At 39.5% G+C, this 14,028-nt stretch overlaps 1 protein-coding gene across 3 annotated transcripts in view; it reads left to right on the top strand.

The window, feature by feature from the left end:
* The window catches only part of GPAT3 (glycerol-3-phosphate acyltransferase 3), a 77,202-nt gene extending 64,560 nt beyond the window's left edge, over positions 1-12,642 (top strand). For 2 of the 3 annotated variants that reach the window (XM_080647012.1, XM_080647011.1), the window contains exons 7-13: positions 1,425-1,518; positions 4,876-4,991; positions 6,200-6,255; positions 6,729-6,814; positions 7,465-7,593; positions 8,357-8,436; positions 11,376-12,642. In XM_080647012.1, coding sequence (XP_080503138.1) covers positions 1,425-1,518; positions 4,876-4,991; positions 6,200-6,255; positions 6,729-6,814; positions 7,465-7,593; positions 8,357-8,436; positions 11,376-11,487 — 673 coding nt within the window. In that variant the 3' untranslated portion in view covers positions 11,488-12,642. The remainder of the gene's footprint in view (positions 1-1,424; positions 1,519-4,875; positions 4,992-6,199; positions 6,256-6,728; positions 6,815-7,464; positions 7,594-8,356; positions 8,437-11,375) is intronic. The other variant, XM_080647013.1, reaches the window with a different exon arrangement.
* Positions 12,643-14,028: the final 1,386 nt, after the last annotated feature.

The following is a 14,028-nucleotide window of genomic DNA, read 5'->3' as shown; positions in this document are numbered from 1 at the left end:
GGGCTCTGGGATTGGTTGTCTGGGGTTGCATAGTAAGTGGCAGTCAGATTTTGAATGAGGTCTGTCTGACTTAAACAGTGGTGAAGGTAACAGGCCTTTAGTATGGTTGAAGGAGGACCAGACTTGGAATCTGGAGGCCTAGTCTGTGTTCTCACTCCTGCCCCTTCTAAAATTCCATAACTGATCCTTAACACGGACCCCAACATTCTGCTTCCCTTACCCTTAGTTGTAGAGGATAACGGTAGCTAAGTGAAGTTATAAGCTAAATGAGAGGAATTTTGATTGCTAACTTTTCTCTTAACTCAACTTTATTTTTTCTTACATTTCACATCATTGTTTTTAAAGTTCTAGGACAAGCCTCTAATTTTTTAGTGACTGGATCCTTCTATTTCATTTGTGGAAGGGAAACATCTTATTATTTGGCTTCCCCATGTGCTACCAACATAAAAGGTCCCTTCAATTTCTAAAATTATATGATTTTGTAATTGAGCTGTGAGTTTTGGGGTGAGGAGTAAGAGAAAATGCTTTGGAAGAAATGTGAGCAGAGGAAAGGTGCTTTAATTACATAGAGAGGAATTCATAACTCTTTATAGAATTGCTTCTCATTTTAAGGAAAATATGCTAAAGTTGTTATACATTTGGTTCCCTTTCTTCTCTGAATAGAACCAAAGAAAATTGCTTTGCTTCATTAGTGTCCAGTACTGGTTGAACTCTAAGACAGAGGTCAGCAAACTAAGCTATGGGCCCATAGGCCAAATGTGTCCCACCATCTGTTTTCTGTAAATAAAGTTTTAGTGGAACACAGCCACGCTCATTCATTTACATATTATCTGTGGTTGCCTTGTGCCAAAATAGCAGAGTCCTATAGTTTTGACAGAGATTGGCTGGCTTGCAAAGCTTAAAGTATTTACTCTCTGGCCTGTGATAAGAAAAGTTTGCCAACTTCTGTTTTAGGGGGATAGAAGGTAGAAAGGAACCAATAGGAAATTTACTCTGTGGATCACTGTAGAGGCTCTAAAAGTGATGCTATGAAGATGGAAATAACAGGAAAATGCTTAAGATAAAATAAATGATACTTATCATAAAATTTATTAAAATGATAGAATCTTTGTAATTCAGTCTAATATTTTAAAATTATATTTTCATCATAAAAGGAAAATCTGGTCATTACAAAAAAATAACATAAAAATATATAAAAGGAAAGTCAGTGGTTCTTCTTCCTATACTCTTGCCCCAATCCCATTCACCACTGTTTAAATCAGATAGACCCCCAGAGATAACCTTTTTAAGGTGGGCCCATATACTACGAACTTTATTTTTTTAATGGACTTTTTAAAACAAAATCGGATGAATCTCTACGTGCTGTTCTGCTAAATAGTGGCCATTTTTCAAGGTTTAGTATTTACCATTGTTTGTGATTGCAGGCAGGACAGACCCCAGAAGGGAGGCATTTGTGTTGCCAACCATACCTCCCCAATAGATGTTTTGATCCTAACAACGGATGGATGCTATGCTATGGTAAGAGCAGCTTATTGATATTTCAAGTAGTTCCATGTTTTGTGGCTTGCTCAAATTTTAAATTTATTTGGGCATAAATCAGAAAGTTTTATATTAGAAAGTGACTGGGTTATACTACTGTAGCTATATGTTATACACATTATTTACATGAACATATAGTGTAAGAAAAAGAAAGAAAAAATATTATATTTAAGGCAATAAAAATTTAACTTACTGAAATGCAGACACACTTGAGTTTGATAGGACTTTATCAAGTTGATTCCATCTTGCTTCTAAAATCCCTGCGATATTTAATAACACTTTCAGAGATTAAAGTCTTCTTCCTTAGATCTGTGAAAATCTCTTACCAGCCAAGTTATTTCTGCCTTCCTTTAGGGAGTCATATGCAATTTAAAACAAACAAACAAACAAACAAACAATCCTTTTAATAAAGATTAAACAAGAAAGGCAAATATTTATACCACATTGTCTTTTTCAATTCTTGTCTATATCCCTAAAATAAAAAAGAAAAGAAAACCCTATACAAACCCCATAACCCACAGTCTTGGGGAATCCTCTTTTCATATCCCTTTGGTGGTGGTGGCTTGGGCTTCAGGAAGAGCACATGGATTATTATTATTTTTTTTTTTCACTTCTTAGTTCCAGTGACTGACAGTCATGGTTGATGTACTTTTCTGGGGAGGCATTTGAAGGAAGCCACTATTCATTGTCTGCTGTAGGTAGGAGAGTGGGAGTTCAGCACATGTGTGGTATTTGACTGTACACAGATTATACAATCACTGAGGGGGTTTTGAAGGCCTTTGTGAAAACTCCTCATTTATTGCTAGGTATTTTAATTTGTCTAAAATAGGATTTCAGATATATGTAACACATTGCTAAATTTCTCTAAGTCATTGGGTTCTCTCTAAATCTAAGGGAGCATTAACCAACTTTCTGCAAAGACTTTTGGGAATTGGTACTTCTTAACCTTTTTTTAGGTTAGGAATCAGTTAATAGCTATGTAATTTTTTTAAGGAAAATAAACAAATCACAACAACAACATACTTGTGCATCATACAAACTTAATTCTGTGTCTAATTTCAAGATGTCTATGGATCTCCAGAAAGCCCTTCCAAGGAGCCTCCAGTTAACAACCCTTGATAGATGCCCCTATCCCCCCCCCCCCCCCCGCCCCCGCCCCCGTCAGCATAGTTCTGGGAGTCTATAATAATTCCTTGCATTTATGTGTAATTTATGTGGATAGGCACTTTCACATCCATTATATTTGACCTTCCCTGTAATTCAGTGAAGTTAGAGTTGACATTTTGTTATAGATAAGAAAGCAGAGGTTCAGGCATTTTAACCAGTTTACCTAATCATGGTTTTGTGTTTCTGAGACCATATTCATTCAGTGTCCTTGTCAACAAGCGCTGAGCATAGCTCATTTGTGACTGAAGACCTCAGAATTTTGTTGGCATTTTCTGTGCTTTTTGATCATGTATAGTTGCAATCACAATATTAGTCAAGGTTTAGAAAAGCATAGTACTTATGAACTTTCTAATGTGTTGAGTGATAGAAACCTAAAGCCATTTGGATTTCAGTCAGAGGCGGGAGGGGCGGGGAAATGGAGGGAGGAAACTACTGCTACCTTCGAGGTCATATTTGGTTTCTCTTGGCTAAACACAAACTATATATTTGAAGAATGTTCAAGATCCCATCTCAGTGGCTTTTCAGAGATTTTTTCCCTCCTAAGCAAAGATCTCTACTTTTTTTTAGTTTAGAAATATTTTCCAACTTACATAGAAGTTGAAATAATAAAAATGTTACATACAACATCCATGTGTCCTTTATCCACATTTACGTATTGGTAATATTTGGCCCATTTGCTTTATTATTTGCATTCTCATACATTGGCTTTCTTTATAAAAATGCATGTAAAATATTTATATTTTAATATATTTATATTTAAAATTCCTAATGTTATTTTTAATATTGATATAATAATATTAGATATATGAGTTTATACAAATTTATCCAATTTATAGGGTTCTTCCTTGCTTTCCCCAATCCATATTTTATCTTCCTTTTTTCACTGTGAACGTTCTGTTTCCCAAAAATATCAACTCATTTTCTCAATTCTATAATACATCCAAAATTGTTTCAGAATTGCTTCACCTGTTTTACTACGAGAAACAAATGTAAGAATAATTCAAGGTATTTTGCAGTTCTCGGTACCCCATCCAAGATGGGGGTATGTGGTCAAATACTGTCTTTATAAATTTCTTGGATTCCCATGCGCCCTTCCCCTCCACCTTGCTTCAGCATTGTTTTTTTATTCACTTGAAATATAGCTGGGTTCATTTGCTCTCAGTTTGCTAGTCCCATCCTTGTTGATTTAATTTTTGAATATGTAAGACATTAATATGTTTCCAAATGTCAAAACATTTTTGTTTAAAGGCATACTAACCCATTCCTTCCATTCTACCCCATTCCTTTCTACCCTTGTAAGATTCCAATTTCATTGTTTTTGGTTATTCTTTATTTTTGTAGAGGTAAACAAATATATATGCATATTTCCCCTTCTGTCTCATACAAAAAGTATTATACTATATTGGCTCTTTGCAGGTTGCTTTTTTTCCATTTAACAATGTCTCCTGGAAATCATTAATCAGTCGTACAGTTCAACCTTGTTCTTGTCACAGATGCAGAGTAGTACTCCATCAGGTGTACTTTTCTGGGGAGGCATTTGAAGGAAGCCACTTCAACCTTGTGCACATGTATTTTCATTTTGTTGGAGTGAAATGGTCTATCTTCAGGATAAGTTTCTAGAAGTAGAATTATTGAGTTGAAGGATAAATATATATGCAGTTTTGATAAGGTATTGTGAAATTTCCTTCCATGGGTGTTATTATCTCCCCCATCCCAAGCAATGTACGAGAGTGCCCGTTTCCCATAGCCTTGGTTTAGAGCACATTGTCAAGCTTTGGTTCTTTTTCAATCTGATAGGTGAGGAATGGTATTTCAGTGTAGTTTTAATTTGAGTTTCTCTTATCTTGACTACTCTACTTTTTATCTGACTACTCTACTTTTTAAACCTATAGTATAGCTATCATATCTACATAGCTTAAAATTCAAAGGTGCTGCTAAAGAACACATTTTGCTTATATTTGGCCATTCATGTCCTTTGTATAGGCTAATAACTTTAGTCAGTAGAAGAAGATTGATCTTTTCTACTGGGGAATAGGAACTTACTCCTACTTAAACACACACACACACACACACACACACACACACACACTCGCGCGCGCGCGCACGCGTTTTCTTTGAATAACTGTGCCTTTACATTTACATTTTTTATCTTTCTGATGGTATTTCTAGGTTGGCCAGGTTCATGGTGGATTGATGGGAATTATTCAGAGAGCTATGGTTAAGGCTTGCCCACATGTCTGGTTTGAACGCTCAGAAATGAGGGATCGACACCTGGTTACTAAGAGGTAAGCAGTGACATTACTCACCACCCATTGGCATAGCATAAAATCTGATTAATCTTGGCCTTCCTGCCCAAGAGGGCAGAACAGTGCTAAGATTAAAGCTAAAAGATGGAGCTCTATTTATGGTAGGCTTTTTCTGGTTACATCTCCTGTCTTAGCTAGATGTTTAAAAGTTTTAATTCTGCAGGAATAGTGGGGCATATGATGAGATTAGAAAGCCCATCAGTTTATGTTGTGGTGATTTAGGTATAGTCCAGTTACTGAATTTTCAAAGTTAAAAATTACTACCTAGAAAGTTAAATAATTAGTAACTGTTTGGTGAATTAATAGATTACATCAATCAATTAATAGGTTTATGTTTGCTGAAAGACTGTTACCACTTAAATCTACCTGGAGAGAGACAGAGCTAATCTCTTTATGAAACAGGTTAAGTCCCTCTGGGACTTGGGATAGAGATGAGCTAACCAGAAACCTTTTTTGGGAAACACTTTTTTGCCTGAGGCCTTTAACTGAAGGCACTCTGGTCATTGCTTCTATAAGCATGAAGGTGAGCCATGCTCTTAAGGATAAAATGGAAAGTACTTATTGAAATCTGTTAGAATAACTACCCTCTAGATGGGGGATAGCAGTGGGAGGTTATTTAGCAGTGGGCCACTCTGGCGGCTGTAATCTCCATCTCAGCCTTACTAGCTTCTGACGAGCAGTTGAAATCCAGGGCTGGCTGCAGGGAGGACAGAACCTAAGCCTGGAAGAATTTACAGGCTTTATTATGGTGCATATTTCCTAGGAAAGTTCAGCCTGACCCATTTAAGGAAGGTTCTACACTTAATGGCCATAGGTAGACAGGTCCAGCAATCAATATCCCAATTTTTCAGATGGAGTAATAAAGGTATAGAAGAAAGGGCACAAAGCTCATGACAGGGACTCCAGAGCTCCTGTCATATGTCTGCCCAACATTTGTTTTTAAAGAGTGGGCAGAAGACACTGCCAATCACTCACTTTGAGATGAGAGAAATTGAACTAGTGCAGCTATCCTTACACTTTTTTAGAAAGGGACCCACTTGAGTTTATTTTCTTGACTTATATCTTGTTTCTTTTCTCCTTATTTCTTTTCCATATATTTGTGATAGTAAAGTGTAGAGAATATCAAAGAGGATTTCCATCTCTCTCTGTTTATAGATAGAATTTTGATCCTTTATTTTTCTTCACAGACTACGAGAACACATTGCTGATAAGAAAAAATTACCCATATTAATCTTTCCTGAAGGTAAGTTATAGTTGATAACAAGCACCAAAAGTGTATGAGGATTTGGATTTTTCTGGAATTGGCATTTTAGCCTACATCTGCTGTCCTATGGGCATGGGATGGCTTTCTCTGAACTAGTAATTCCCTGCTTTCTTTTGAGATTTGCTGGAAGTCATACCTTTTTCATCTTAAAAGTTAATTCTGGGTAATGAACTTAGGACGGTATTGTCAATAACTTTTCCAAGGTCCTTATTTTAAATGTGTTGAAATTATTACCTGTTGTGAAGAAGTTGTATCTCTAAAGTATTCAATAATAAAGTAAAAGTTTCTCATGAGACCTGCTTGGAACTATCAAATTACTACTTAAGCAGGAATCAATTTGTGAAGTGGTAGTAAAATGTCTGTAATTTTGATATGATTTGAGTAATTTAAATTATTTTATATCAAAGTAATTCCTTTTAATAACCACCCCCCCCCCCCCCATTTTCCTGCAGGAACTTGCATCAATAATACTTCAGTCATGATGTTTAAAAAGGGAAGTTTTGAAATTGGAGGAACCATATATCCAGTTGCAATTAAGGTAAAACAGATTCCCCTCTTTCCTTCAGAAAAGGGCACTTAGTTACTTGATAATTAAAAATTGGTGAGAATAAGGAGCAGTTGTATATACTTTACTCAGATTCACCAGCTGTTTACATTTTACCCCATTTGCTTGATCATTCTCTCCCTATGGATATGGATAAGATATGTACCAGGGCAGTGGTCGGCAAACTGCGGCTCGCGAGCCACGGTCTGCCGCTCTGTTGACTAATGAGTTTGCCGACCAGTGTACCAGGGGACTTCAAGCCAGGCCAAAGCCTCAATACTGAGCACATAGGCAGTGATGAGCAAAACAGATATTGTCCCTATTTTCACCCACCTTCCAGTTAAGTGGGGTGACAGACATTTAAGGGTCATGTACCCGGCATATGTCATCAGTCTGGCTCAAATAAACTCTTAAAAATAAAAAAAGAGTCAATCAGCCTCTTGTTGCAGTGCTCCGGGCTGTGGTCAGAGGAGTTTGCTGGACTGGTTTACTTCCTTGATCATTTCTGTCAAGCAAAGAAACTTCTCTCCTTTTTTGAATCTTATAGAGAGAGGTTGGGCCTGCCACCTAGAAAGCATCGACTTGGATAAGAGAAGCCAGCACTCAATTTATAACTGTGATGTGTTTTCTTTTCTTTTTCTCAGTATAACCCTCAGTTTGGTGATGCCTTTTGGAATAGTAGTAAATACAACATGGTGAGCTACCTGCTTCGAATGATGACCAGCTGGGCCATCGTCTGTGATGTGTGGTACTTGCCTCCCATGACGAGAGAGGTAGGCCATAGAAAACAATAGCTGGTCTTTGGGGCTTTAATTAGATAAAAATGAGAAAACCTTTACCTGAAAATGTGGATGTTTTCCCTTCCTCACATCAGCTAGGCCTGGACTGCCTTTCTGCTTTCTCAGGAAAATGAGTCATTTTTTAAAAAAAATGTAGTTCTTTTGGCCCTGGGGGGTGTGGCTCAATTGGTTGGGCATCATCTGTGCTCCAAAAGGTTGCCGGCTAGATTCTGGTCAGGGCACATGCCCAGGTTGCTGGCTTGATCCCCAATAGTGGGTGTGCATGGAGCAGCAGATCAATGTTTTTCTTTCTCTCCACCCCCTCCCTCTCCCTTCCTCTTTCTCTAAAAGTCGATAAAATATAAATATATGTATATAAATAAATTGCAAAAGTCTTTCTTTAAAAAAATGTAGTTCTCTTCAAATCAGGCCATTTTATATTCAGAGTCTGTTTTCCATAATAATTTTTATAATTGCTGTTAGTTTATTGGGCCTACAGGTATTATGGAATGGTGTATCTTGGATAAGACTAATAGAGTGCATAATAAATATGTACACCTGGTTAAAAAAAATGAAACAACACAGCACTGCATTGTCTTAATAAAATGAATGATACTTGCTGTGATTGAGACTCAAACATATTTGAGCTAAAATGGGAATCTTATATTTTAAAGTAAATCTAAATTATTTTGAGACATTTTAAGGCATGATTTGAAAACTGTGTACCCAGGATATACTTGTAATTTTTTCCCCCCAGGAAGGAGAAGATGCAGTCCAGTTTGCTAATAGGGTTAAGTCTGCTATTGCGAGACAAGGAGGATTGACTGAGCTTCCCTGGTAAGAAAATTTTCAGAAGTACTACTACTTTTTAAAAATTAAAAACACTTTAGTAATGTTATTCATTATGCTAGTTAGCTGGAGGTTTAGCTGACCGTGATAGGGGTTCATACAACATAACAGTGGCTTAAATAAGATAGAAGTTTCTCCTTTTCCTTCCCGCTCATGCTGTGTTACTCTGCCATCCTCAATGCACTTGTACTTTATGGTTGCCCAGCTCTGCTCAGTGTGTTCAGCAGATGGCTAGCAGGGAGGAACTAAAGCAAGGACATGACACATCCATGTCCTTAGAGCACAGACTAGAAGTTGGACATGCCACTAATTATGTTAATTAACAAGTCACTAATTTTTACAGTGAAAACTCATTATGCTGATTGACAAAGCTTGGAAGGTTGATGGGAGATCAAGATAGCTGAAGCCTTATGGTGGTTTCTGATTAAATGCCTGGCTGACCACCCCAGAGTATGAGGTGTTTTTGTTGTTGTTGTTTTTTTCTTTGATGTTTTTATTGATTTTAGGGAGCGGGAGAGAGAGATAGAAGCATCGATGATAAGAGATACACACGATCAGCTGCCTCCTGCATGCCCCCACTGGGGTTGGAGCCTGAAACCCAGGCATGTGTCCCAGCCAGGAATCAAACCGTGACCTCCTGGTTCATGGGTGGACGCTTAACCACTGAGCCTCACCAGCTGGGCCAGAGTTTGATTACTTGATTCAAGGCAACTGACTGGCCCTAGGGCTAAGATGGGTTAAGACTAACATTTGTATTATGCTATCTAAGCTGGAATAAGTGAAACATCTTGAAGAGACAGGCTTCCCAATGCCCTAGTTTACAATGACTTAATTTACAAATGCCCTAAGGGTTCATGTTCATTGTATAACTAACTGGCTTCCTTGTTCATTGTTTTCTGAACTTTTCTCCTTTCCTCTTACCTGACATCCCAGCCCTACTCCTGTCCTGAAGCCATTATGAAAAGCTTAGAGCTTTAGCTCAGTAGCCTCAAAAGGAAAGAAAGAAAGCAAGCTTTGGGAGACAAAAACAGCCAAGGGGAGTCAGCCCCAGGACAGACTCCCATCAAATTGGCTTAAATAAAATCTGTTGGAAATGATTCTCAGAATTTTTCAATTTCCTTTTATCAGGCCATAGCAATTTTATACTAAAAGGTTATTTTAATTACCTAGCCTCTTCTTTGAAAAGAAAATAGACTCACTACATTTCCAGATGTATTTGTCATCTTCCTAATAGGCCTAAATGAGCATATCTGGATCAGTTTTCTCCTAGCTTAAATGAAAACTTAATTTTATCATCTTAAACTGGCTTTTAAATATGGCTGCTGCCTTCCTTAAGAACCAAGATCTGCTGTCATTGCAAAGGGGACCTGGGCACAAGGTTGAAGTCTATAGGGGTGGCAAGTCACAGCTGGGTGCTTAGGGCAGTGTGAGGTTTACTAGATGCTTGGGAAGGAGAATTACATAAAAATAATGTCAGTATGCTCAAGGGCAAACATTGCTAACTTCATATTTTGCCATTTTTGGCCTGGACCTCAGGAAAGAAGGAATGGCCTTTCTTGGGTCTCCCTCTCCCTTCCTCAATTCCTACCATTCAGAGTTCACATAAATGCAACAGTTTGAGGCAGTTCATTTGGATAAAAGAGACTTTTGTGGGCAATTTTGGGGACCTAAAGACACTTTATAACTTTTTTCCATGGAAATATTTTTTACAGCTGATCCCTGGAGGATTTGTGGCCCACTGTGTATTCTTAAGTTGAGGACATACTGGTGTGCTGGCTTAGGTTTGACTCTATTGCAATGGGCTCAGACAGGCATCTGCTTGTAGGTCAGGTTCTGTCTTCATGGCATTAAGTTCACTGGCTAACCTGTGATTTATTCATCATTATCAGGGAGCACTTGGTAAGCATTTGTGCTTAACTGGGTTAAAGTTAAACAGGCACAGTTAAAGTAAGCAAGTTCTCAGTTGATGCCCTCCCAGGAGTTGAAATGAAAAACATTTGATTAGGAGGGAGAGTGGCCCCTGATACTCCAGTCTCCTCCCAACTCTTACAGTTTGTTGTTCCTTTGTGTTCTCCAAAGAAGGAAAGGCACGCACAGTCCTTATAACCCGGGCAGGTCTGTGTTTTCACCACCCTGGAGAGAGTTCAAAGATTCACAGGCTCTGAGCTAAGGAATGCTGCTTATGTAGGCACTACCTACCAGTTGAATGCAACTTACTATTATTTTGTTTTATTCTGAGTCTATTTTGGAATACAGAAGATTATACATGCTTCAAATGTAGTGCTGTGAATGAAAATACAACTCAGTAGACATAGGCTTAGATTTGAGTAAGGAATTTACTTTGTACATATTCAGTACCCTGACCATTTCTTATGTGTATATTTTAAACTAGAGGCCTGATGCACAAAATTCGTGTAAGAGTAGGCCTTCCCTCCTCCGGCTGCTGGCACCAGCTTTCCTCTGGCACCTGGTTCCCGGGCTTCCTTCGCAGCCCCGGCTTCGTCTGGAAGGACGTCCGATCTAATTAGGATATTACGCTTTTATTATTATAGATTGTCTATATGGTTTTCTAGTAAGACAGGGGCCAATTAGATGAGAACAAGAACAATATTTTGATTTCCTTGGGGAAAAAGATAGGCAAACAATTCTAGTTTTAATATAGAGTCAGCAGCCCTAAAGAAGAAACTGAGTGGAGACATTTTAACCATGCCTCAGAGCGATTGTTCCTCCCTCACAGGAACACATCTCTGGTCAGTGGTAAAGCAGAGACTGGAATCTGGGTCATTCTGCTTCCAAAATTGTGTTCTTTGTCCCATTGCTGACCAGCTGCATAAGCGTCATGGCAAACCATGCCACATGTATTAATAGGTAACCCTTTTACATCACTGCTAGGAGTATCTTTTATTTGTTTGCCTTTCTATTCCCAGGGATGGTGGGTTGAAGAGAGAAAAGGTGAAGGACACTTATAAGGAAGAGCAGCAGAAGAACTACAGCAAGATGATTGTTGGCAATGGATCTCTCAACTCTGATTCAGACTGATTGCCACTCTGGAGATAAAGCTTGGCTTCCCAGACTAGCCCTTAGAATGGAGTGTGCGTGCGTGCGTGCGTGCGTGCGTGCGTGCGTGCGTGCGTGTGTTGGGGGGCATTGTTTTGTTTTATTGTTTGTTTTTTTTATTGTAAATCTTTTCTACTGGATGATTGTCTCTACCTTTTTATGCCAGAGGCAGAACCCTTCTGTGTCCTTTTGTTGTTGCTGTTTGAGCATTAGCCTCCTGGATTGTAAGGTAGCTGACTGAATTTAAACAGATTCTGCCTTCTGAAGGATGATTATGCCATTGAATGAAATACTTCTACAGGAAAAAGTACTTCAAAAACACTTTTGGAGTCACACTTTTTGTGTTTGGAGTCACCGATATGATCATTCTCAAAAAACATCCCAAACTCTTTTTTCCTGATTAGCTTTCTCATGCCATTTTTCACTTCTTCCTTCAGTCTTTTAAATAGTGGGGTGAGGTTACCATCATGGTTATGTTCTCCTGAAAGCCTGAAAAGAAAAATGGAGGACAGTATTTAGGAGAAAGGACAACTCCGTGGCCATCTGACCTGAAAGCCGAAGACAATGTTAATATTTTTTACTAGTGTGTTAGGAGAGAAATACCATTTGGTGAGCTTTAAAAAAGAGAAGTGAGTCCAAGTTACTGTGTGAGTGTGTCATATGTAGGCATGTTGCCAATACATACATTTAGCCAGCAACTGGTGATAACGTTTTTAGTTTTCCTGGTTTGTATGCTAAAGATCTGCACCTAGTACCTCTCCCATCTACTATAACCGAACACATTTCAAATTAGGAGGAGCCTTTTACAATAACAACAAAAATCACATTTAGTGTCTTAAGCAGGAGTATGAATGAGTGATGTGTGTGGCACTGCCCCTCACCCTTCATCGCATCATAGTTTGTTTCAGAATTTTTCCAGTTTCTTAAACAGAAAAATAAGTGGTAAAATGATCTTTTGGAAACTGAGCCTTAAATTTTGTAAAGGGGGAAAATAAGTGTTTTTTGACGCACAGCATAAGCAATGTTTGATAGCAATATAATGCCATGTTAAACTCGGAGAGTATTATATCTCTCCTGGTCACACGTATAGAATGTGAAACTACCTTATGGTGAATATAAATAAATTCTATATTTCTAAGTGTGTTTTGTATTATTTTCCCATCACCTCTATCATCTTTTGGTTTTGAGTAAGTTAGATTTTTTTTCTTACAAACAATAATTGTTTTTCATTTCAGTGACATAGTTAGATTTCATTGGACTGGAACATCTAGGAAATGAGAGCATGAGCTGCTGGTTTTTTATTGCTTTCTTCTTTTTGTTTGGCCTGATTACCTGGACTCTGACCCTGTGGACTCCGTCTTGAGCAGAGTCACAGACCTCAGTTATTTCGCTGGTGAACTCAGGCAACTATCTCTTAATTGACTATAGGTTGGCCTGGCACAGCATTCTCAGTATAGACTCTTATCTAGTTACATGGATTTGATCCCAAAGGAAAATTTGCAAACAGGCTACCTTCCTGGTTAGTTACTCTGCTATTCTCATCCCCCCAACCCTCATCTTTTTCTTTCTTCTTGCTTTAAGTTTTGCCCCCAAAAAACTGTACTCTGGGGTGATCTTGACTGAACATCAGCAAATCCAAATACACACACACACACACACACACACACACACACACTAGAGGCCCGGTGCACAAAATTCATGCATGGGGGGGTGTCCCTCAGCCTGGCCTGTGCCCTTTTGCAATCTGGGATCCCTCAGGTAGGATCCCTAGGCCTGGCTGGCAATCAGGACCTATCAGGGCTTTCCTTCCTCCGACTGCCAACAGCTGGCCCCGCCCCTGCCGCTACCACTGCTTTCCATCTGTGTGGTGCTGTCTCCCCCTCCCTCGCCACTGGTTGCCTCCCTCTGAGGGCAACAGGCATGGGGTGCAATCACTTGGCTGGCCTGGGCCTTCCTCTGTGGAGTGATCGCTGGCCAGCCCCGTACACCCGCTACAGTGTCGCTGGCTGGTGGCCTGAGCCTCCCTCTGTGGCCACCGGCTGGGAGGCCTGGGCCTCCCTCTGCGGGGTGATAGATTGCGGGGGCTCTCTGATCGATCACCCAGCAGAGGGAGGCCCTACCCACCCAGCCGGGACTTGATGATCGATCGCTGCGCAGAAGGAGGCCCTGGCCCACCTGGCCGGGGCTCTGTGACCAATTGCTGTGCAGAGGGTGGCCTGGGCCTCCTTCTGCGGGGCGATTGTGGGGTGATGGCGGGGCCCCCCGACCAATCGCATTGCACCCGCCTTGGCCTGGCACCAGTGTGTGTCATAGCGTGGTCGTCCGGAAGGTTGTCTGGATGGTTGTTCTGCTGTTTGGTCAATTTGCATATTATGTTTTTATTATATATATACCATATATACTGAGTGGCCAGATTATTATGATCTCTGAACACATAATAATCTGGCCACTCAGTGTATATCCTAGATAATAGAAGGCTAATATGCAAATTGTCCCCTCGACCAGGAGTTCGACCAGCAGGCA

The sequence above is a fragment of the Plecotus auritus genome (genome assembly GCF_963455305.1).
Source record: "Plecotus auritus genome assembly, chromosome: 1".
Lineage (NCBI taxonomy): Eukaryota > Metazoa > Chordata > Mammalia > Chiroptera > Vespertilionidae > Plecotus > Plecotus auritus.
Note: the sequence above shows the minus strand (reverse complement) of the source record. Positions and strands in the feature narration are given on the sequence as shown.